The sequence below is a fragment of the Salvelinus alpinus genome, chromosome 29, assembly GCF_045679555.1.
Source record: "Salvelinus alpinus chromosome 29, SLU_Salpinus.1, whole genome shotgun sequence".
In the NCBI taxonomy this organism is placed as follows: Eukaryota; Metazoa; Chordata; class Actinopteri; order Salmoniformes; family Salmonidae; genus Salvelinus; species Salvelinus alpinus.
This window is the reverse complement of record NC_092114.1, coordinates 39,927,046-39,952,199: the sequence shown is the minus strand read 5'-3', so window position 1 is coordinate 39,952,199 and position 25,154 is coordinate 39,927,046. Positions and strand designations below refer to the sequence as shown.

The window sequence follows — 25,154 nt, the reverse complement described above, 5'->3', positions numbered from 1 at the left end:
TTTTTGGATACTACATGATTCCATGTGTTATTTCATAGTTTTGATGTCTTCACTATTATTCTACAATGTAGAAAATTGTAAAATAAAGAAAAACCCTTGAATGAGTAGGTGTAACTTTTGACTGCTACTATATATATATATACACATATATACACACACACACACAAATATAATATACATAAAAATAATAGTATAGTATGCTTTACCTTCACTCTGCCTAGTTAAATAAAGGTTAAATAAAAATAAAATGGGGAAATTGACTAGAGTTTAAGTTCAAGTATTTTTATTTATTTCAAACAACCAGATGAGGATGCTTCAAAAGAGCTATTATTGTTACTCATAACCATTATTGCTTTTTGCTGTTATTACTACTGACATCACATCCAGCTACGTAGTCATTAGAGGCATATTATGATTGTTATGTCAAATGAAACCAGTGACACTCAACACATTGGCACACAACCATCAAATTAATAATAAAAATATATATAAAAAAACAACAAGAGTCCAAACCACTAACCACTAGGGGTATCCCAGAAATAAAGAGCCAAAAAATATATAATACTCTTATTACCATCAATAATACACCATCATCTCTAAAACAATAAATGGCAACAAAAAAGCGAGTGGGAATTCAGTTCCTGTTATTGCCTTTAGGGAGCAGTGAAAACCAAGAGGAAGTAAGAAGCGCTTGTAGTTCCCATTGGAGCGGTGACGACAGATAGCGAGTGAAGCAGAATAGTTCATGTTTGAAGACGCAGGATTTTCAAAACAATGGCGGGCAGTTTGAAAGAGAGAAGCCGTTTTGGGTTGAAGGGAGTAAAGCAGGTGTGTGTGAATGTCAAGATTGCGCGCCTTTAGCAAATTTTTCCAGTCAGTTTTTAGTATCATCAAACACAAAATAAACTCCACACAGTCTACCTCTTTTTGTCAAACCCATTTCATTTGTCCTGTAACTATAAGGCAATAGAGGTTTCAAAACCTTGTCTCTTCCCTATATTGCTCAGTCGGTCTCCTTTTAAGAAGGACTATACTGGTTAGGAAGAGAATTGATCAGCTTGTTACATTCTATTACACATTGTGATTTATTTCTGTCTGTTTGTTACCCATCCACCCAACATCGCCCCTCCCCACCTCTATCGCTGAAGGCACTGTTAAACGAATGTCTCACTTGTCCTCTCTTGCTCCCTCCCTCTACACCCCTCCCAGCGTTACACCCCTCCCTGTCTGTTCCTGTGTCCGCCTGTCTGTCTTTTAAATTCGGTCTTTCCCCTGGCTCTTTGGCCCCATTTAAAAAACATTTTATAAGAGTGCACAGCGTTTCTTGGGCTTGGTCTCTGGCGGCTCCAGCGCCGCCAGGATGGCCTCATCAAACACGTTCTTCAGACCTCGCTGAGAGAGAGAGAGAGAGAGAGAGAGAGAGAGAGAGAGAAAAAAAAGAGAGGAATAAGTAAGTAAATTTACTTATTGACCCACTAGCCTAGTTTCACAATGGCCACAGTTGCACAAGATGGCACTATGAAATGCTGTCAACAGTAGCCATCATCCGGTAGTAGTTTGAAGTGAGTAAGTATGGCATCTATCAACACAAAGGAGAACAGTGAGAGGAAGTTACTTTTCAGAAACCACACAAGCCACTCACACCCACCATTTCCTGTTTCCCTGAATCAGGGCCAGACTTAGGAGATAGAGATTGTGTCTCTCACACACACAGACACGCACCTGGGTGAGGGCGGAGCACTCCACATATTTGACGGCCCGGAGGTCCCGGGCCAGCTTGTCTCCGCTCTCGGGGGCCAGGGGCCGCTGCTTGTTCTTAGCCAGCTTCTCCACTGTGTTGCTGTCGTCCCTCAGGTCCATCTGGGTGCCCACCAGCAGGAAGGGTGTACGCGGACAATGGTGGGAGATCTCTGGGACCCACTGTGGGAGAGGAAGGGGGGGGCATATTAGGTTCTGATCCTGCAGTATATTATGTCCATAGAGTATGGGAGGGTTTCATGTTGTAAATCATTTTATGCAGGTGTGAATAATGGAGAGAAAGAGGGAGGGGAGAGAAAGAACACTAACCCCAACTCACAAAACACCCAAACCAAAGAAGAACATAATGCTATGTTTATAGAGAAACACAGGTGTAAAGACATGGGCTAGAAAACACTAGTCCCACGTGTGTGTGGGTGTATCTGGGGGTGTTGTGAAAGGCAGATGACTCAAACGTTCTAACCAATGGACACTAAAGTTATATTCCACACGCACCTTCTCGCGGACGTTCTCAAAGGAGGAGGGCGATACGACAGAGAAACACACAAGGAAGACGTCTGTCTGGGGGTAGCTGAGTGGTCGCAGTCTGTCATAGTCCTCCTGACCTGGGGAGGGCGACAGAGAGAGACAGCAAACATTTGAGGAGTTTACATCAAGGCTACCTTTCATATGCAAGAACAAGCCTAAATAAGACAACTACACAACGGACTACATTATCTAGTGAATAATTGAGCTCAGTGAACTAACACACCAGTTGACTAACTCACAAACACAAAAACACATTTAGACACCATGGTAAATCCTATCACTACATAGGCTAGTGCACAAGGCGAGTTACCCATGCAACGTTCAAACGCTTAGATGGCTGGAGAGAAACACAATCCATAATCCCAATGTAAGCACCATGTGAAAGTAATACAGGCAGACCATGGTGAGTGAGAAGAAGGTATTGCAAGTCGATGCTCAAGACACTGTAGTTAATAAGAGCTCATGTAGCGGGGAGCGGCCATTTTGTTTTACCTGCTGTATCGAACAGCCCCAGAGTGTAGGGCTCCCCTCCGATCATCACGGTCACCGCATAGTTATCAAACACCTGAGAAAGAGGCAGATAGGAGAGAAATATAATAAATCATTAGGGATTTCAATGTAAAATGTTGAGTTTTGATTGATTTTATTTGACAGTTACTTACTTATTTGACAGTTACATAAGAATGAGTGTGAGTTTTTGTCACAACCCGGCACATGGGAAGTAACAAAGAGCTCTTATAGATCCAGGGCACAAATAACAATAATTTTGCTCTTTATTTAGCCATTTTACATATAAAACCTTATTTGTTCGTCAAAAATTGTGAATAACTCACCACAGGTTAATGAGAAGGGTGTGCTTGAAAGGATGCACATAACTCTGCAATGTTGGGTTGTATTGGAGAGAGTCTCAGTCTTAAATCATTTCCCACATACAGTCTGTGCCTGTATTTAGTGTTCATGCTAGTGAGGGCCGAGAATCCATTCTCACATAGGTACGTGGTTGCAAAGGGCATCAGTGTTTTAACAGCGCGATTTGCCAAGGCAAGAAACTCTGAGCGCAGCCCTATCCAGAAATCTGGCAGTGGCTTCTGATTAAATAAAATTTTCACAGAACCGCTTGTTGCAACTTCGATGAGGCGCTCTTGTTCAGATATCGGTAAGTGGACTGGAGGCAGGGCATGTAAGGGATAACGAATCCAATTGTTTGTGTCGTCCATTTCGGGAAAGTACCTGTGTAATTGTGCACCCAGCTCACTCAGGTGCTTCGCTATATCACATTTGACATTGTCCGTAAGCTTGAGTTCATTTGCACACAAAAAATTATACAATGATGGAAAGACCTGTGTATTGTCCTTGTTAATGCAGACAGAAAAGAGCTCCAACTTCTTAATCATAGCCGCAGTTTTGTCCCACACATTGAATATAGTTGAGGAGAGTCCCTGTAATTGTAGAATCAGATCATTCAGGCGAGAAAAAACACCACCCAGATAGGCCAGTCGTGTGAGAAACTCGTCATCTTGCAAGCGGTCAGACAAGTGAAAATTATGCTCAGTAAAGAACATTTTAAGCTCGTCTCTCAATTCAAAAAAACGTGTCAATACTATGATAACCAGCACACTTCTGTATGTTGTAAAAGCGTTACATGGTCGCTGCCCACATCCTTGTATAAGGCAGAAAATACATGAGAGTTCAGGGGCCTTGCTTTAACAAAGATAACCATTTTCAAAGTGATGTCCAAAACATCTTTCAAGCCGTCAGGCATTCCCTTGGCAGCAAGAGCCTCTCAGTGGATGCTGCAGTGTACCCAAGTGGCATCGGGAGCAACTGCTTGCACGCACGTTACCACTCCACTATGTCTCCCTGTCATGGCTTTTGCGCCATCAGTACAGATACCAACACATCTTGACCACCAAAGTCCATTTGATGTCACAAAGCTGTCCAGTACTTTAAAAAATATCCTGTCATGATATCCTGGTTTCCACTGGTTTTCAGAAGACGTTGTCTTCCTTAATTGACCCCCCATAAGAGTAACGGACATATACCAGGAGCTGTGCCAGGCCCGCCACGTCTGTTGACTCATCCAGCTGTAACGCATATAATTCACTGGCTTGTATGCGAAGCAGTAATTGTTTCAAAACATCTCCTGCCATGTCACTGATGTGTCGTGAAACAGTGTTGTTTGATGGAGGCATTGTCTGTTTAGTTTTTTTGGCCTTTTCCTCCAGCCATATCCACGGCATCAGGAAGAATTAAGTCCTCCACAATAGTATGGGGCTTGCCTGTGCTAGTCACTCGGTAGCTCACCATATAAGACGCTTCTAGCCCCTTCTTATTAATGGTATCGGTTGCTTTTATACATGTCTTACTACCCGAAAGTAGTCTTTATTCTCGCTCAAAACACTCCTGCGGCTTATTTTTCAAATGGTCATGTTTCATTTCTAAATGTCTGCGCAAGAGTAACAGTTAATGTGATTGGATGTTAATTATTTGACTAGGCTACCTGTATTTGACATTGTGTTGCTATTTCGCTGAACACTAGATGGTTTAATTTTATTTTTGGCAGTGAAACGAGGCTACTCAGACGAGAAATAAACCTCACCCAAATGTATAGCCCTGTTGGAAAATATAAATGTACTGTTTGAAAATGTGTTTATTTTTTATACAAAAATTATATATTTAAAAAAAAAAATGTTTATCACATTTTTACTTGGTGTACCCCCGACAGTATTGCGCATACCATATCACTGATATTTTGATGTGCAACCTGGCAAAATTGGATCCAGAATGATCAGATTTATTGTGGGCTATTCAGAGAATTTTCCGGCATCGTTGTGCACATTGGCCTATATTATTCACCACCTGAGGAAGTGGACACTCTTCGCTAGATTGCTAACTCTAAATATGATATTGTTGCTAGATAGATTAATCAATTAGCCTACATGGCTATCAGTAAATGTAGGCTAATGTCCTACAAAAACTTCCCAGCGCTAGGCTAGCCTATTCATTGCAAATTTCACACTCCGCGGGCAAATCAAAACGAACTATAGACTATAGTCATGGACCCAATATTAAGAGGTGAGAAATACATGATCTACTCTCAGATATCTGAGACTCTCCTCTACAGAACTAGAAAAACAGTCGTTGCTTTGAAAACGGTCTTTTCCCCGCAATAGCATTTTCTTTATAGCAACTTTCATATGCTTGTGCTTCTCAGAAGGCATCGCTCTCTCCTCCGTGCGCACAGTGGGGAGAGGGAATAAGAGTCAGCACCCGACAGTGAAACAGGGAAAGGCAGATACTTTCATCGCAGGAATCAAAATAATGCATAGGCTATTATTGTTGGCCAAATAATGGTTTTAGAACAATTGAAATGAACTGGACTCTTTTGGAGTCTTTCCACAGAGCGAGTTTACAGTTGGCCTACATCATACCTGGTACACGTATGGATACAGGAATATAGGTCGTGCTGTGGTTCAGTTTCATAACCTAGGCCGATATCCCACCATATTGAACACATGGAAATCCCTATATTTTTTTGTTCCCTCCACAGAACGGTCTATGACACAGAGTGGTAGTTGGTCAAAGGGATCCATGTTGTCAACTAAGCCTTGATTTAAAACATATGTGCGCGTGGAAGACGTACAAGTAGCTACGTATTGTGTAGGGACACTACATAGACGTGTGGCGCCCCGCCATTCATAACTTGATACAAGTTCTTGTGTTGTGTACGCAGGGTATCGTTTAGGTCGGAGACCGAATGTTTCACAGTGATCTTGTTCCTCTTTAAGGTGCCTCCCACTAAAGGCAATGAAACAACCGACTGTTCAGTAAGAATGAGAAACAGTCTGACTCAGCTCATTTATATGTGCTGAAGAAACCACTATGCCTTGTCCCAAATGCTGCTGAATGGCAACGCCATTTCTCATGTTTCGTCTCCGTCGCACAATGCTGCGTGACTCCCATAGGGCAGGTTCATGGGCAGTATAATTTCCAAGCTTATCTTTAGGTCAGCAAACTGAAGGACAATTCTAATCCTGTGCTCCAAACACACTCTCTTTAGCCCAACCAGTGTTTCTCCGACCATTACTACCATTGGGGCTCCCGAGTGGCGCGGCGGTCTAAGGCACTGCATCTCAGTGCTAGAGTCGTCCCTACAGACACCCTGGTTTGAATCCAGGCTGTATCACAACCGGCTGTAATTGGGCGGCGCACAATTGGACCGGCGTCGTCCGGGTTTGGCCGGTGTAGGCAGTCATTGTAAATAAAAATATGTTCTTAACTGACTTGCCTAGTTACATACAATTTTAAAAAATTACTTAGGTGGGGTGCGAACAAGTGACTGAAAATGGTGTATCCAGTTCTTGACGTTGCTTTGGAAAATATTGATTCGTGTTAAACACTAGGTATTCTATTTCAAAAGGAGTCTTATCGCTGTCACCTGGAAATGAGTAACAGTGTTAACTTCTATTACTTTAGTGGACATGTTTGTCTTTGTAATGTGGAACATGAGGGACGTTCCTTCAATTTGGGTGTGAGATTCCGGACAACATTCCAGCCTTGTGCAGTCACTAAACCACCAATTTACCTTCTTCCCTGGCTGTCCACTACCTGTTTAATCTCAGGCCTCATCCTAGTCCATTCTTACACTTTAGTTTGAGTCGACTGCAATCTTTTTTTGTTAGGGATCTCACCGGGCGACAAGGAGAGGAAGCCATTTCAGACTATTGAGATGCTTGCTAGAGTTGGGGTGCATCTCAATGGTCTAAAATGTCTTCCTCTCCTTGTCGCCTTTCCTTTAACTGCACTGAATATTATAGAATACTAGTGTTGCATGGTACTTTTTCAATACTAGAACATGAAAAAAAGTTTGGTACTAGAAGGTGTTACTTTCGGTCCTTCTATCAATATCAAATGTGTCTCTCTGCTAGCTCTAGCCGGTCCTGAGAAACCACTGTACTCACTGAGTCTGGGTTGTATCATGTTAGCTCCCCACTCATGCTGCACAGAAGTTAACACACTTGAGTAATGCAACACGGCATGTAGAAATGTTGCAACTGTTAATTACTGTTCGCGAAACAATGTCCATTACAGGCTAGAACACTTTACAATGCAAGAAGCTACCGATAGCTTCCAGCTTTGTAGGCTAACTTTCCTTGCTAGTTTATCAATTCACAACCCTAGCATTTTGTTTGTTATAATACGCAAACCATAAAGCAAAATATGCTGATTTCAAAGCTTATTGTCACCATTCACCAAAAACCATACAATCATTGCCAACACTGCTGATCACCGTCTGAATATGAAAGAACTGGAGAGGTGATAGCAATTTCCCAGGAGGTAGTCTGCCTATCATAGGCCTATTTCTTTCATCGCTCATACGCGTTTACACATCAGTGCAGAAAGATGAAAGCGAGGAGACGAGGTAGACACTTTCAACTATTAAGATGCAACCATGCACTTCAGTCTTGTACACACCGTTGGTCAGCTAATCTGTTCTCTGATCCAGAGGGAGAACAGTCTGCCTCTATTGGGTTGAGAAACCATGGGAGGCAGGGCTTCTTAGGGCACTTCAAGTTCAGACATAAAAAGAGTGAGGCGTTGGGGCACGTAGCGGAAAGGCGAGGCCCGGCAGACCGAACACAAAGTCAAAAACACATCTCTGACCGTCATGACAATAATGTGTTTGGACAGAGCTAGGCCTAATAGCACAGAGAATGGTGGGTAAAAAAAATTAAAAAAAACCTGCCTCTACAACTGTGACTGTACACACTACACCAATATTCAGATGTTTCAACTCCCAAATGCAGTAGTACAAGGACTGTATTCACCAATTAATGAAATGTTATAAGAATGCACTACATACATCTAATATAAGAATAGACTAGGCTGTTGTAGGTTCTCAGCCTACTTCTGTACATGTATGACCTGTAAGAGTATTTCAATACCCACCAAATCAACCAGTAGCATTGTTTCTGAGGATTTTGAGAGTAATCTGCTTAGAATCAAAAATCTTAAATTGCCACGTGATTCTTATGAGAAGAGTGCACTGTTGAACTGCACAGACAGACAGAGAAACGTCATGGAGAAAGTTGGGTCTGTTTTTAATGGGCCAACCACATGAACACACCCAGTTGGGCCTGACTGGGCAGAGGACAGAGAGGGCTGAGTCGACACACTCTCTCTGTCAGTCTCTGGTACAGCACTGTGCTGATTACTGCCAGAGAGAGAGACGGGACTGATAGAAACAGCTACTCATCACACACCATCTGCAGCACCCCATTGCTGTGCTGAGTTCCAATGCTACCTCAGGGATGTGCAACTGGATAATCCCCCCCCCCCCCACCCCAGGGGGATCTCAGTCAGGGTCTCAACTTGGTAGAATACACAAGGTGCCATTTCTAAATGTGGTAGCGCATCAGCAGTTTTTCTCCTGTTATGTCAGTTAATTAGCCTATGTCAGCTAAACATTTTTAGATTGCTAAGTTAGCTGGCAGTTAAACTACCTAAACGTGTTAGCATCCATTTATCTCATCCACTTATATGTAGATGATACAGTTTTATACTCCCCTGGATTGGCCAATCCCTGGATCTTGTGTTAAACGCTATACAACAAAGCTTTCTTAGTGTCCAACAAGCTTTCTCTGCCCTTAACCTTGTTCTGAACACCTCCAAAACAAGGGTCATGTGGTTTGGAAAGAAGAAAGCCCCTCTCCCCCCAGGTGTGATTACTACCTCTGAGGGGTTCGAGCTTGAGGTAGTCACCTCATACAAGTACTTGGGAGTATGGCTAGATGGTACACTGTCCTTATCTCAGCACATATCAAAGCTGCAGGCTAAGGTTAAATCTAGACTTGGTTTCCTCTATCGTAATCGCTCCTCTTTCACCCCAGCTGCCAAACTAACCCTGATTCAGAAGACCCTCCTACCCATGCTAGATTACGGAGATGTAATAAATAGATCGGCAGGTAAGGGTGCTCTCGAGCGGCTAGATGTTCTTTACCATTTGGCCATCAGATTTGCCACCAATGCTCCTTATAGGACACATCACTGCACTCTATACTCCTCTGTATACCTGTCACAAGACCCACTGGTTGATGCTTATTTATAAAATTCTTAGGCCTCACTCCCCCCTATCTGATATCTACTGCAGCACTTATCCTCCACATACAACACCCGTTCTGCCAGTCACATTCTGTTAAAGGTCCCCAAAGCACACACATCCCTGGATCACTACTCTTTTCAGTTCGCTGCAGCTAGCGACTGGAACGAGCTTTCTCCATCTCTTTATTCAAAGACTCATTCATGGACACTCTTACTGACAGTCGTGGCTGCTTTGCGTGATGTATTGTTGTCTCTACCTTCTTGCCCTTTGTGCTGTTGTCTGTGCGCAATAATATTTGTACCATGTGTTGTGCTGCTACCATGTTGTGTTGCTACCATGCTGTGTTGTCATGTGTTGCTGCCATGCTGTTGTTGTCGTCTTAGGTCTCTCTTTATGTAGTGTTGTGTTGTCTCTTGTCGTGATGTGTGTTTTGTCCTATAATTTAATTTATGATTATTTTTAAACCCAGCCCCCAGGAGGCCTTTTGCCTTTTGGTAGGCCGTCATTGTAAATAAGAATTTGTGCTTAACAGACTAGCCTAGTTAAAAAAAGGTTAAATAAAAAGCATGGTCGTATTACCGTCCGGTGGGGGCATTGATTTTGTTAGTCAGTTTCACTCAGATATATTAAAAACGGCAAACATTCCTCTCCACCCTAAGACAAATTAGCTATAAAATGTTATGGCTGTGTGTACGCAGACCCGTGATCAAATGCGGTCCCTCATGATGAGTTCACATTTTTGTGGCCCCCACCCCCATCAAAGTTGCCCATCCCTGGTCTACCAACTGTATTGATTTATTTCAGTTGGACTGAGTTGTCTGTTTTCATCCCTATTTGTCAAATAGTATGAAACGGTGTGTAGCCTGACTCATGCTTTTTGGTCCATAACCACTTCCAAGCGAGTCTGGCTCTTCCTCAAGGGGTTCCTCTTTTCAGTTCGAAAACAAACACCTTCTCTCAAAACCCATTCTATATTTGAGATTCTACACGAGCCAATGATTGGTAACTCCAGCCATAAAGAATTACAGATGGTGTGTGGAGGCTTTTGCTCATGCCCAGCACTAAACACACCTAATTCATCCAATGGTTGTTTCAAATGGATGAGTTGAATCAGAGATGTGATAGAAATGGTCTGGAACAAAGGGCACAAAGTACGGCGGCTCCTGTTGCATACCCCCTAGCCTAGACACTTGGCAAACCCGGACACTCCGCCAAGTCCCGTCCCAGACCATTCTCGAACAGCACTCCAGTGCCACTCACCGTGGGGACGTATTCCGACGGGAACTTGTTGGTGGTGTAGGAGATCAACAGGCAAGTCTTTCCCACCGCACCGTCACCCACCACCACACACTTTATGGTCTGCATCTGGAGGGAAGGAGGGAGACAGACAGACAGAAACACGGTTGAATACGCTGACGCTAGTGAATCTGCAATCTTTTGGCAGCTGTTGTCATAACTTAGACACCTCTTGTCGATCCTCATCGGTTTATCACACTAGGGATGAAAGATATATATATTTTTTTTAAACACATCACGAGAGGGTAGGCACGAGAGTGAGAGCAGACACCACCCTTGTATGACTCCTTGGCCACAGCTCTGACAGTGTGTATGTGAATAACAAGTGATAAGAATGCCACACATCTTAATAGCTCAAGTGCACACAATAGGAGGTCAGACAGTCCAAACACGGGTGGCTGGGTAATACACTGTTCACAGCACAAGGCCCCGTGAACAGTATGTTGCTCAGCAATACACATTCCTGCTCATTTGGTAAATTTAAAAAAAGGACAATAGCAATGACAGGAAGAGGCTAAGCGAGAGGCTCCACTCCCGTCAAAATCTGTCCACGCGAGATACAGCGATAAGCAGACAAAGTGGAGACTTTTTGTTTGGAGGTCTGTAGCTAGGTTTCCATCCAATTGACGACAGATGTGTGAATATCCAAGTACCGTAAATAACATTTTAAAAAGCGCATTTTCCCACCAGGGATGTGTTTCCATCAAGTTGACCTGTTACGGATAAAAGGCTGTGCGTGATGACGTAGTGCACATAAAAATTACTTTTGCAGTTAAATTCCCATGTACCTGAATAAACAAAATACAAGTTAAATGGGTTTCCATCTTATTTTCAACTCTGCTGATGGTTTTGTCACAACAAATGTTGCAATATATAGCAAATGTGCCCACTCTGGTCTTGGCACATGCGCGTTAGCCAACAACTCGCAGCTACAGTAAAAGTAGGCTACCTACACGATAAGAACTTCCAACACCATTTCTCGCATTACTAATTAAAAAAACACAAAAAAGATCCCACCTTGTCTAGTGTATTTTATCGACATTTGAAAAGTGTACCGACAAATTTGCTGTTTCCATCACGCATTTTTTATTCAACATGTACTTTACTTGCATAAAAAGGTTGGATGGAAACCTGCTTTATGAGAGTGTCAGATTTGGTCAACAAAACATGTATTGCTAATTTACTAAGTGCGATTTATTTGATCTACACTAAACAAAAATATGAACACAACATGCAATAATTTCAAAGATTTTACTGAGTTAAAGTTCATATAAGGAAATCAGTCAATTGAAATACCACCCAAGAGCATACCACCCTGCACCCTACTGCTGACTTGTCTCTGAAGTTAAGCAGGGTTGGTCCTGGATGGGAGACCAGATGCTGCTGGAAGTGGTGTTTGAGGGCCAGTAGGAGGCACTATTTTCTCTGGTCTAAAAAAATATCCCAAAGCCCCAGGGAAGTGATTGGGGACATTGCTGTCTTTCAGATGGGATGTTAAACAGGTGTCCTGACTCCCTGTAGTCCCATGGCACTTCTTGTAACTGTAGGGGTGTTAATCCTGGTGTTGTGGCCAAATTACCAATCTAGTCCTCATACCATCATGGCCACCTAATTATCCCCTGTTTACAATTAGCTCATTCATCCCCCCTCCTCTCCCCAGGGCATTGCTGAGTGTGTTCTCTACTTAACTTACAAAAAACTAACTTATTAGGCCCTAATCTATGGATTTCACATGACTGGAAATACAGATATGAATCTGTTGAGCACAGATACCTTACAATGAAAAAAAAAAGGTAGGGGCATGGATCAGAAAACCAGTCAGTATCTGGTGTGACCTGCATTTGCCTCACACAGCACGACATCTCCGTTGCATAGAGTTGATCAGGCTGTTGATTGTGGAATGTTGTCCCACTAGTCTTCAATGGCTGTGCCACGTTGCGGGAACTGGAACAAGCTGTTGTACACGTCAATCCAGAGCATCCCTAACATGCTCAACGGGTGACATGTCTGGTGAGTATGCAGGCCATGAAAGAACTGGGAAATGTTCAGCTTCCAGGAATTGCATACAGAACCTTGTGACATGGGGCAGTGCATTATCATGCTGAAACATGAGGTGATGGTGACAGATGAACAGGCCTCAGGATCTTGTCACGGTAGCTCTGCGCATTTAAATCGCCATCGATAAAATGCAATTGTGTTCGTTTTCCGTAGCTTATGCCTGCCCATACCATAACCCCACCGCCACCTTGGGGCACTCTGTTCACAACGTTGACATCAGCAAACTGCTCACCCACACAACGCAATCTGCCTGGTTACAGTTGAAACCGGAATTCATCTGTGAAGAGCACACTTCTCCAACGTGCCAGTGGCCATCGAAGGTGAGCATTTGCTACGCTGAACTGCAGTCAGGTCAAAACCCTGTTGAGGAAGATGAGCACGCAGATGGGCTTCCCTGAGACAGTTTCTGACAGTTGGTGCAGAAATTATTCAGTTATGCAAACCCACAGTTTCATCAGCTGTCTGGGTGGTTGGTCTCAGACGAACCAGCAAGTGAAGAAGCCGGATGAGGAGGCACTGGGCTGGCATGGTTACACGTAGTCTGTGGTTCTGAGGCCAGTTGTACGTACTGCCAAATTATCTAAAATTACACGAGGTGGCTTATGGTAGAGAAAGTAACATTACATTTTCTTGAAACAGCTCTGGTGGACATTCCTGCAGTCAGCATGCCAATTGCACGCTCCCTCTAAACTTGAGACATCTGTGGCATTGTGTTACAAAACTGCATATTTTAGAGTGGCCTTTTACTGTCCACAGCACAAATTGCACCTGTGTAATGATCATGCTGTTCAATCAGCTTCGAAAAATGCCACACCTGTCAGGTGGATGGATTATTTTGGAAAAATGCTCACCACCAGGGATGTAAACAAATGTGTGCACAACATTTGAAAGAAATAAGCTTTTTTTGCATATGGAAAATTTCTGGAATATTTTAGTTCAACATGGGACCAACACTTTACATATTGCATTTATATTCTTGTTCAGTGTAATGGTAGTTTCGTAAGTAGTTTTTGTTGTTATGAATGTACTGAAATAAGTGGACGCCCACGCAACTTTGAGGAAAAACCTTCATTTCGGAGTTGTTGGATGTTTACATGCGTATCTTCCCTCTCATTGGCTAGAATGTTCCCAACTCATCTTGCCTCATCCGAGTGCCTTTCTGCCTAAATAGGGCACCGACGAGAGGTTACAGAAGTGGATTATCAATCCTCGTAACCAGTGGTGATATGAAATATTAGCGATATTACTGTGCAATTTAGGGCGTTTTTTCTCTCTCCAGAGATAGCAACAACAACAAAAAATCCTGGTTTCAAACAGCAACAAAACGGCAATAACCATGAGCCTTAGCGTTTCACCGCCATAGAAGCATATCCTGGACCTGTTCTAACACAACTCATCTCGTTTAACCAAAAGGTAAAATCTTGCATAATTTGGTCAGATGCTCAAACTGCCCACAAAATAACACGACCAACAATTTCAGTTTGCAATTGGGACAGTGCTATCATGAGTTCGCGCTATCATGAGTTCGCTAACAGATCAAGGTTCATTTTGGGACTGTGTATGGTGGCTTAGCTAACTAACATAAATTGGTAACGCAACACCTCGCCCAACCAACAACCGGTATGTTTCTCAATTTCCAAGGAAAGATTCAAGGGGTCACGTCATTTTTACCTGCTCTGTGATTGGACGATACAGACCGTAGTGCTGTATGGGATGAGTAGTTTGTTTGCCCCCCCAACTCTGGTTCGCCCAGCAACGAGCAATTGTGTACAGATAGATGGCTAGTTGCGGAAGCTTCCGTACCCTGGCGTCCTTGATCAACCAAATCTAAACTATTCGGTTTCACCAAACATTTCCAGTCAACATTGGCATATCCAATATCTCGAGGAACAATACTTACGACTCACCAGGTTGAATGTGTCCTTCGCTAACAATTATGAATTTAAAACGTTTATGTCCAGGGTTTTCCGCCTGTGGGCTGCCACTGTAGTACATTCTAGATCACGTATTTTTTTTATATATTTTTTTAGATCACTTATACAGGCGGAAATGGGAGACCCTGGATATAAATCTGTTTTAAAAATGCTTATTTGATAGGCAAGGCCACATCCTAAGCATTGCTACTAGAGATATTGGATGCCTCTGACTTAACTTTATTTTAGTGAAACCAAATAGTTTCGATTTGATTGATCAAGGATGCCAGGCTACGGAAGATTCCGCAACAAGCCTGTAAACAATGGCTCGTTCCGGACGAAACAAGTATGTTCAGAGTATTGTATATCACAGCTTAATGCAATTTTGTATTTTTTTTTTAATTAATGGTTCACCCCGGAAATGTGTGTACCTATTTTACGTTAGAGAACTACACGACCAGCATGTTTTTAAAATTGTATTCTTAACATTTGTGGGTGTGTCAGTTCTGGAGACATAACCGCGGAAAGACGGGCCGCTTGGAGCCTTGTTTCGACAACGACTCCCATTGTTAGGGCAGAGACAATACCATCTAGTCATTATAGAGTATGTCTGGTTTACATCACAATTTCGTCAATGAGGGTCTTATGATTTTTTTAAGTGGTTGTGGGCTGGGATAGGAGTAAGACAAAGATAAGTAATTAGCAATGCCAGTTCGAAATGCTGTTCAATAAAAACAGAACACATTCTGGCTTGCTGAGGTGCTCTGTGAGACCTGTTCCCCCAAAAATTACAAGGCATTTTATCACACTGAATAGCGCTATCACAGTAGTATTACAGGCTAGCCAACCACTAAAAGAAGACATTTTCCTAAGAATTGTCATTCCCTATAACATCCCGGCATGAATTGTATGGACACAATTAGAACTTGCTAGCTAATTAAATTGTTAGCACTTCCCAACCTTGCTAGTTGCTACATTGTTCCTTACTAGTTAGCCAACTACTGGCTGTCACTTCCGCATACAACGCGCGAGGTAATTGCCGTAACAAGCTAAAATAAAGAAGCAAAAAAAAAACACATGGAAAGTTAACCGTACCAAATTTCAACTAGAGCTTGCCAAACCGACTAAAAATAGCGTTTTATATATTGGCTATATCTCGTTAGGCTAACGTTACCTTGCTAGCTACATTCCAGACACGGCCTGTAAAATCATTTCGGTACAATCATTTCAGTGTCATGTCATTTTTTTTCTATATATAACTAAGCAAACAAAACAAAAACGAATACAATTTCCCCAATTTTCTATGACATTCTTAGCACTTAGCTAGTTAAAAACAACAAGCTAGCTACCTAGCTAACGTTCTTAGCAGCTTGCTAGGGTTAGCTAGCTGTCAACTGCTAAAGCGGATGTTTTAAAATAAATACACTTAAGTTCTTCCAAATGTAAAACTTAATGTAAAGCGTAAATGTGTACTCTTTCTACATAACATACATTTAACGATTTATTTAATATGAATCACAGACTTAAGATTGCAAAAGCTTAACATTAGCTACCTTATCAGTCCACCACCAGGCGTTGTTAGATCTGGGGTTCGCTCGCGAGAGCTCACTGTAAAGTAGGCGTGTCATACAACCCAGCCCTCAGTATTCTTGATGTCCATCCAGCTGTGGCTGAACAATGGCATGTAGTTAGTATATACTACCTTTTTATCTACCCTCCCTCTTAGTTATATAACAAAATCTAGAGCGTAAAAGAGAGACATCCTCCATGAAGACTACCTACATTGTCCTTGGCAAGTGGTGAGACCTTTGAATAGCTTTTAATAGAGCAGGCAGGTAATCTTCAAATCAAATCAAATCAAATCAAATTTTATTAGTCACATACACATGGTTAGCAGATGTTAATGCGAGTGTAGCGAAATGCTTGTGCTTCTAGTTCCGACAATGCAGTAATAACCAACAAGTAATCTAACCTAACAATTCCACAACTACTACCTTACACACACACACAAGTGTAAAGGGATAAAGAATATGTACATAAAGATATATGAATGAGTGGTGGTACAGAACGGCATGGCAGATGCAGTAGATGGTATAGAGTACGGTATATACATATGAGATGAGTACTGTAGGGTATGTAAACATAAAGTGGCATAGTTTAAAGTGGCTAGTGGTACATGTATTACATAAAGATGGCAAGATGCAGTAGATGATATAGAGTACAGTATATACATATGAGATGGGTAATGTAGGGTATGTAAACATTATATTAAGTGGCATTGTTTAAAGTGGCTAGTGGTACATTTTTACATAATTTCCATCAATTCCCATTTTTAAAGTGGCTGGAGTTGAGTCAGTATGTTGGCAGCGGCCGCTAAATGTTAGTGGTGGCTGTTTAACAGTCTGATGGCCTTGAGATAGAAGCTGTTTTTCAGTCTCTCGGTCCCTGCTTTGATGCACCTGTACTGACCTCGCCTTCTGGATGATAGCGGGGTGAACAGGCAGTGGCTTGGGTGGTTGTTGTCCTTGATGATCTTTATGGCCTTCCTGTGACATCGGGTGGTGTAGGTGTCCTGGAGGGCAGGTAGTTTGCCCCCGGTGATGCGTTCTGCAGACCTCACTACCCTCTGGAGAGCCTTACGGTTGTGGGCGGAGCAGTTGCCGTACCAGGCGGTGATACAGCCCGACAGGATGCTCTCGATTGTGCATCTGTAGAAGTTTGTGAGTGCTTTTGGTGACAAGCCGAATTTCTTCAGCCTCCTGAGGTTGAAGAGGCGCTGCTGCGCCTTCTTCACAACGCTGTCTGTGTGGGTGGACCAATTCAGTTTGTCCGTGATGTGTACACCGAGGAACTTAAAACTTTCCACCTTCTCCACTACTGACCCGTCGATGTGGATAGGGGGGTGCTCCCTCTGCTGTTTCCTGAAGTCCACAATCATCTCCTTTGTTTTGTTGACGTTGAGCGTGAGGTTATTTTCCTGACACCACACTCCGAGGGCCCTCACCTCCTCCCTGTAGGCCGTCTCGTCGTTGTTGGTAATCAAGCCTACCACTGTAGTGTCATCCGCAAACTTGATGATTGAGTTGGAGGCGTGCATGGCCACGCAGTCGTGGGTGAACAGGGAGTACAGGAGAGGGCTCAGAACGCACCCTTGTGGGGCCCCAGTGTTGAGGATCAGCGGGGTGGAGATGTTGTTACCTACCCTCACCACCTGGGGGCGGCCCGTCAGGAAGTCCAGGACCCAGTTGCACAGGGCGGGGTCGAGACCCAGGGTCTCGAGCTTGATGACGAGTTTGGAGGGTACTATGGTGTTGAATGCTGAGCTGTAATCGATGAACAGCATTCTCACATGGGTATTCCTCTTGTCCAGATGGGTTAGGGCAGTGTGCAGTGTGGTTGCGATTGCGTCGTCTGTGGACCTATTGGGTCGGTAAGCAAATTGGAGTGGGTCTAGGGTGTCCGGTAGGGTGGAGGTGATATGGTCCTTGACTAGTCTCTCAAAGCACTTCATGATGACGGAAGTGAGTGCTACGGGGCGGTAGTCGTTTAGCTCAGTTACCTTAGCTTTCTTGGAAACAGGAACAATGGTGGCCCTCTTGAAGCATGTGGGAACAGCAGACTGGGATAAGGATTGATTGAATATGTCCGTAAACACACCAGCCAGCTGGTCTGCGCATGCTCTGAGGACGCGGCTGGGAATGCCGTCTGGGCCTGCAGCCTTGCGAGGGTTAACACGTTTAAATGTTTTACTCACCTCGGCTGCAGTGAAGGAGAGCCCGCAGGTTTTGGTAGGGGGCCGTGTCAGTGGCACTGTATTGTCCTCAAAGCGGGCAAAAAAGTTGTTTAGCCTGTCTGGGAGCAAGACATCCTGGTCCGCGACGGGGCTGGTTTTCTTTTTGTAATCCGTGATTGACTGTAGACCCTGCCACATACCTCTTGTGTCTGAGCTGTTGAATTGCGACTCGATTTTGTCTCTGTACTGGGACTTAGCCTGTTTGATTGCCTTGCGGAGAGAATAGCTACACTGTTTGTATTCGGTCATGCTTCCGGTCACCTTGCCCTGGTTAAAAGCAGTGGTTCGCGCTTTCAGTTTCACGCGAATGCTGCCGTCAATCCACGGTTTCTGGTTTGGGAATGTTTTAATCGTTGCTGTGGGTACGACATCATCAATGCACTTCCTAATGAACTCGCTCACCGAATCAGCATATTCGTCAATATTGTTGTTGGACGCGATGCGGAACATATTCCAATCCGCGTGATCGAAGCAGTCTTGAAGCGTGGATTCAGATTGGTCGGACCAGCGTTGAACAGACCTGAGCGCGGGAGCTTGTTGTTTGAGTTTCTGTTTGTAGGCTGGAATCAACAAAATGGAGTCGTGGTCAGCTTTTCCGAAAGGGGGGCGGGGGAGGGCCTTATATGCGTCGCGGAAATTAGTATAACAATGATCTAGGGTTTTTCCAGCCCTGGTAGCACAATCGATATGCTGATAGAATTTAGGGAGTTTTGTTTTTAGATTAGCCTTGTTAAAATCCCCAGCTACGATGAATGCAGCCTCAGGGTGTGTGGTTTCCAGTTTACAAAGAGTCAGATAAAGTTCGTTCAGGGCCATCGATCGATCCATTCAGTGGAGAGGGGTTGACATTGGTAACATGGCAACACCACGTTTTTCACTAAAATAATATCAATCTGCAGTATTGCTTTACTGATCAGTGCACAGTGAGTCTGTACATGTTTAAGTTCAGAGCAAGCCTGGACCTGCCTGGTGGTGAGGCATGCCACAGGAGAGTTGAGTTAGGTGAAGTGGGTACTGAATGCTATTCTAGCAGGAGTAAGTAACACATTTTTACCAGTGGGCTACTTTGTGAGCATAGTGAATTACGGAGAGGATAGCTTGCCTGGCTACACAGACACCTTGTTCCTGCCAAACGCTACGCCACGCTCACAGACATTAGTTATCTCTCCACTATAGAGTACCACAGTATGAGTCATAATACCATAAAACCTAACGGTGAAACAAGGAAATGGTTCCAATCGTTTTTCCACCATTCATTTTTTCTATCGGGTTTTTAGAAACACTTAAAATAAGGTCTGTGTTCCATGTAGGCTTACCCTGGTGTGACATTTTGATAACTGTAAATCTCTCTCGGACAAGGTGACTTATCAATATATTCACATGTATCCCCCCCCCCCCCAAAAAAAACAAAATGAAATGCTAATTAGCTGCTAATGTGGCTATCATAAAGAACTACAAATGCCTTGACAATCTGGACGAAACTGCCGAATCGAGGCAAAGGTACGAATCTCTGGATGAGCTATCTAATGTTAGTTAAATTTAGTAATGAATAAGTTGGCTACATTTCTTTAAATTGACAATTCTGTGAACTGTCTTGTGCAACTTTTAATTGACACAATACCTAATTAGCAAAGGTGTCAGCTAGAGATGAGGTGCAGGGATTTGTAGTCTTTCATGATGCCCACTTTGATGCCAATTAGCATTTTCGAATCTAAGATTAAATAGAGACGAATATATTGATAAAAGTCACCTTGTCCGAGAGAGATTTTGAGAAAAAAAAACTACTTTATATCGGAGTGCCTGTTGTTCAGTCGCATATCTGCCCTCTCATTGGCTAGAATGGTCCCACCTGATTTTGCCTCCTCCCGACTGCCTTCCAGTTTTGAAGACATTTCAATTCATTGTTAGAGCGGCCATCTAGTCAATTTAATGGATAATCTGTGCCTTCAATGAACATGAACACATTCGGGGCCGTCTGATTGGTCCAGAAACCAATGGGTTGGGCCACAGCCAGAACATACCTGGGTGAAGTGGTCATCACTAGTTACCACAGCCACAAAGTCATAAACCACGCCTATTTCTACAATTTCTCTTCTTAAAGGTGCAATATGCAGAAATCGCTTTTCCATTTCCTGGTTGCATAAATTGTAATAGTTCCCCAAATTTCAGTTCATGTGACAAAACAAGCAATGTGTGGAGAATCATTGTACCATCTAAACCGCTGTGAAATATATTTTCAGTAACCAAAAATATTGTATTTTTAGCTGTTTGAAGCTGGTGTAAAATACGCAAAAACTTAAGAACTGGAAGCATAGAAATAGCGCACAAGAACAGCTCTCACGGTTCTTAAACTTGCTTTCAATGAGAATGACAGATCTATAACTCACAGTTCTATGCTAATTTGGACAGGCCATCCAAAAAGTTACATATTGCAGCTTTAAAATGTGATTTTAAACCTTACCTTACCCCTAACCTTAACCACACTGCTAACCTTTTGCCTAACTCCAACCTTAAATTAAGACCAAAAAGCATTTTTCCCCCATGAATATTTCAGATATAGCCCATTTTGAGACTGTGGCTGTGCTATCTAGTGGAAACCGGGTAAAGCGGAGGTTTGAAAATTCGTCATTGGCTTTGATACTGTGAGTGGTTAGAGATTATTCAATATCTGATGACTTTGTTTTGTACAACACCCATTGTGCCCCTCCTCACCACAAACAACTTCAATGATGGCATTCTCCGACTAAAGGATGTAGCGAGCAGCGGAAAGAATTTAGTGTGAGTCGTCAAGCTAGAGGATAGCAGGGCTGTGGCATGAACCTCCATCTACAAGACAAGCCTGATACCTGTCCTGTACGTACCATAACATTCAGACCTTTTGATGGCAGATCACAGTATAGAATAGATCTTTATGGGCCTTCAGAGTGGCGCAGCTGTCTAAGGCACTGCATCACAGTGCTAGAGGCAGCACTACAGACCCGGGTTCGATCCCAGGATGGGATCCATGAGACAGCGCAGAATTGCACGCTGACTTCGGTCGCCAGTTGTACGGCATTTCCTCTGACACATTGATGTGGCTGGCTTCCGGGTTAAGCAAGCAGTGTTTCAAGAAGCAGTGCGGCTTGGCAAGGTCGTGTTTCAGAGGACCCATAGCTCTTGATCTTCGCCTCTCCCAAAGCCGTACGGGAGTTGCAGCGATGGGAAAAGACTGTAACTTCCAATTGGGGAGAAAGAAGGGTAAAAAGTACAAAAAATAATAGATCTTTATTGTCCATCATCTAAAGGGCACGACAGCAGGAAATGGCATCTGAAGTGTTAATGCTATCATTATTGAAAACAAAACAACAGCCAATAGCTCATAGACCACATCCACCATATTGCTATTGTCTACTCAATTTCCAGATCAAAATGAAGGACACAGAGACAGGAGGAGCAGGAAGCTGCTTCACCACTGATATGAAGACACAGTTCATTATAATAAGACCGTTGGGTTTTGAACTGTAGTAGCGAGGGAGAAAACAAACAAGAAGGACATAAGACATCTGGACAATGTGGCGCTAGTATAGTGTATCTGGTAAATTAAGTAGTATAGGAATTCTGCAGTCTTTCGATACACCTGCAAACTGAGCTACCCGTGCTTAGCCTACACACTGAACAGCTGTTGGCACACTCCCCTCATCATCCAGAATCCACCTATGGAAAGTAATGTGTCCACGATTCTGGAGTCTGAAACAATAGAGGATCATTAGAATCTAGTGCGTTATATCACATCAAATCAAATTTATTTATATAGCCCTTCTTACATCAGCTGATATCTCAAAGTGCTGTACAGAAACCCAGCCTAAAACCCCAAACAGCAAGCAATGCAGGTGTAGAAGCACGGTGGCTAGGAAAAACTCCCTAGAAAGGCCAACACCTAGGAAGAAACCTAGAGAGGAACCAGGCTATGAGGGGTGGCCAGTCCTCTTCTGGCTGTGCCGGGTGGAGATTATAACAGAACATGGCCACGATGTTCAAATGTTCATAAATGACCAGCATGGTCAAATAATAATAATCACAGTAGTTGTCGAGGGTGCAGCAAGTCAGCACCTCAGGAGTAAATGTCAGTTGGCTTTTCATAGCCGACCATTGAGAGTATCTCAACCGCTCCTGCGGTCTCTAGAGAGTTGAAAACAGCAGGTCTGGGACAGGTAGCACGTCCGGTGAACAGGTCAGGGTTCCATAGCCGCAGGCAGAACAGTTGAAACTGGAGCAGCAGCACGGCCAGGTGGACTGGGGACAGCAAGGAGACATCATGCCAGGTAGTCCTGAGGCATGGTCCTAGGCTGAGACAAGAGGGGTCAGGAGACACTGTGGCCCCATCCGATGATACCCCCGGACAGGGCCAAACAGGAAGGATATAACCCCACCCACTTTGCCAAAGCACAGCCCCCACACCACTAGAGGGATATCTTCAACCACCAACTTACCATCCTGAGACAAGGCCGAGTATAGCCCACAAAGATCTCCGCCACGGCACAACCCAAGGGGGGGCGCCAACCCAGACAGGAAGATCACGTCAGTGACTCAACCCACTCAAGTGACGCACCCCTCCTAGGGACGGCATGAAAGAGCACCAGTAAGCCAGTGACTCAGCCCCTGTAATAGGGTTAGAGGCAGAGAATCCCAGTGGAGAGAGGGGAACCGGCCAGGCAGAGACAGCAAGGGCGGTTCGTTGCTCCAGAGCCTTTCCGTTCACCTTCACACTCCTGGGCCAGATTACACTCAATCATATGACCCACTGAAGAAATTAGTCTTCAGTAAAGACTTAAAAGTTGAGACCAAGTCTGCGTCTCTCACATGGGTAGGCAGACCATTCCATAAAAATGGAGATCTATAGGAGAAAGACCTGCCTCCAGCTGTTTGCTTAGAAATTCTAGGGATAATTAGGAGGCCTGCGTATTGTGACCGTAGCGTACGTGTAGGTATGTACGGCAGGACCAAATCGTAAAGATGAGTAGGAGCAAGCCCATGTAATGCTTTGTAGGTTAGCAGTAAAACCTTGAAATCAGCCCTTGCCTTAACAGGAAGCCAGTGTAAGGAGGCTAGCACTGGAGTAATGTGATAATAATTTTTTTATACCAATGCATTATTTCAAATAATGGCTATGAATACAATTTGTATTTATTTGCAAATCTCTCTCTCTCCTTTGCTTTCTCTCTCCATCCATTGACACGGACGCACGCACGCTGCCCTAGGAGAGGAGTCCATGCAGACTCCCCTAGCTGTCACACTGGCTCTCTGTCCACTGGCCTCTCATATACCACTGTGCCTCCCCTGACATCTGCACCTCCTCTGGCTCCCTCTGTCCTCACAAATAACATAGATGCACACAGACACACACAAACATTCCAAAAGGAAAAGAGGAAATGAGAGGAAGAAGGATGGGACAGAAGCAGCTGCGTGGACTGAAACAGAGGTTGGAGAACCAGACGTGTGACCAGAGGGCGGACAAACTGTCAATCAACCATGATTAAAATAGCAGTTGGATAGAAGCACTTTCCCTGTATACCTCTCTCACTCCCTCTGCTCTTTGCCTCTCTCTCTCTCTCTCTCTCTCTCCCTCTGTGTGTCTGTGAGATGGGTGTCAAGGACATTGTTGTTGTATTCCAAAGATAATCCCATTAAACTTGGCCATTTAATTATAGAATTTTAGATCTCTAACTCTCCTCTGTCTACACTATCCCTGACACACACACACGCATGCATATGCATCCACAGGAATGCACACACAGAAACACACACACACAAACACACACACACACATGCATGCATGCTCAGGAATGAAACTTTCACTGGCACACACACGAATGCACATACACACACAGGAATTCGCACACATGTGTGTGCACAAACGCGCACAGACACACACACACACACACACACACACACTATTTCACCCTCACCTCCTGTCTATCTGTATAACCGTCAAGCGGTCCTAAAACACCCTCCAGTAATCAACAACTTGCCATTTTTAAGGGCATGACATTTCGTGGATGGTTTTGCATATGAGCAAATTTTAAAGCAAAAATACATTTGAAATGTTTTAGTATTTACGTGTAATTGTTCTCTTACAGCTTATAAACATATTTTTCAAACAAGGTAATAGTAGTAATTTGATGTATGTTATTCAATGGGGCATACATTCAATGTTTCCAAATCCACTTTGATGCTCTAACAGTGCAGCAATGCTGTTCACGGTGCTTAGTGCCGACACAGTAAGTCATATCCACTCGGTGGCCAGTTTAGTAGGTACACCCATCTAGTACTGAGTTGGACCCCCTTTGCCTCCAGAACAGACTGAATTCTTTGGGGTGGAAACATTGCTCATTTGGTATCAAAGGGCCTAACATGTGCCAGGAAAACATACCCACACCATTACACCACTGCCACCAGCCTGTACCGTTGACACCAGGCACGATGAGTCAAATAGACTCATGCTGTTTACGCCAAATCCTGACTCTCCCATGATGCAAAAGGAACTGGGATTTGTTGGACCAGGCAATGTTTTTCCACTCCTCAATTGTCCAGTATTGATGATCGCGTCGCCACTGGAGCAGCTTCTTATTGTTTTAGGCTGATAGGAGGGGAACCCAGTGTGGTCATACCCCATCCGTGACAAGGATCGACGCGTTCCAAGATGTGCATCCGAGATGCGCCGTTATTT

General features: G+C 43.7%; 1 protein-coding gene and 1 long non-coding RNA gene across 2 annotated transcripts; one reads left to right on the top strand and one right to left on the bottom strand.

Annotated features, from left to right (window-relative positions):
* Positions 1-266: 266 nt before the first annotated feature.
* LOC139558708 (cell division control protein 42 homolog) lies at positions 267-16,342 on the bottom strand. The gene is made up of 6 exons (XM_071374038.1): positions 16,209-16,342; positions 10,649-10,753; positions 2,779-2,851; positions 2,254-2,363; positions 1,723-1,920; positions 267-1,392 (listed from the first exon to the last, which is right to left on the bottom strand). Exons 1-6 carry the CDS (start codon positions 16,281-16,283, stop codon positions 1,303-1,305), a joined length of 651 nt encoding a protein of 216 aa, XP_071230139.1. The 5' UTR covers positions 16,284-16,342; the 3' UTR covers positions 267-1,302.
* LOC139558709 (uncharacterized) lies at positions 14,587-24,137 on the top strand. Its single transcript, XR_011671630.1, has 2 exons — positions 14,587-15,001; positions 23,686-24,137. It is a non-coding gene; the product is annotated as an uncharacterized lncRNA (long non-coding RNA).
* Positions 24,138-25,154: the final 1,017 nt, after the last annotated feature.

Coding starts and splice junctions, on each gene's coding strand:
- LOC139558708 (XM_071374038.1), bottom strand. CDS start 16,283: ATGACACGCCTACTTTACAGTGAGCTCTCGCGAGCGAACCCCAGATCT. Junction 2,852..10,648: donor CGTCGGAATACGTCCCCACG/GTGAGTGGCACT, acceptor CCTCTTTCTCAG/GTGTTTGATAACTATGCGGT. Junction 1,393..1,722: donor AGTGCTCCGCCCTCACCCAG/GTGCGTGTCTGT, acceptor TCTCTCTCTCAG/CGAGGTCTGAAGAACGTGTT.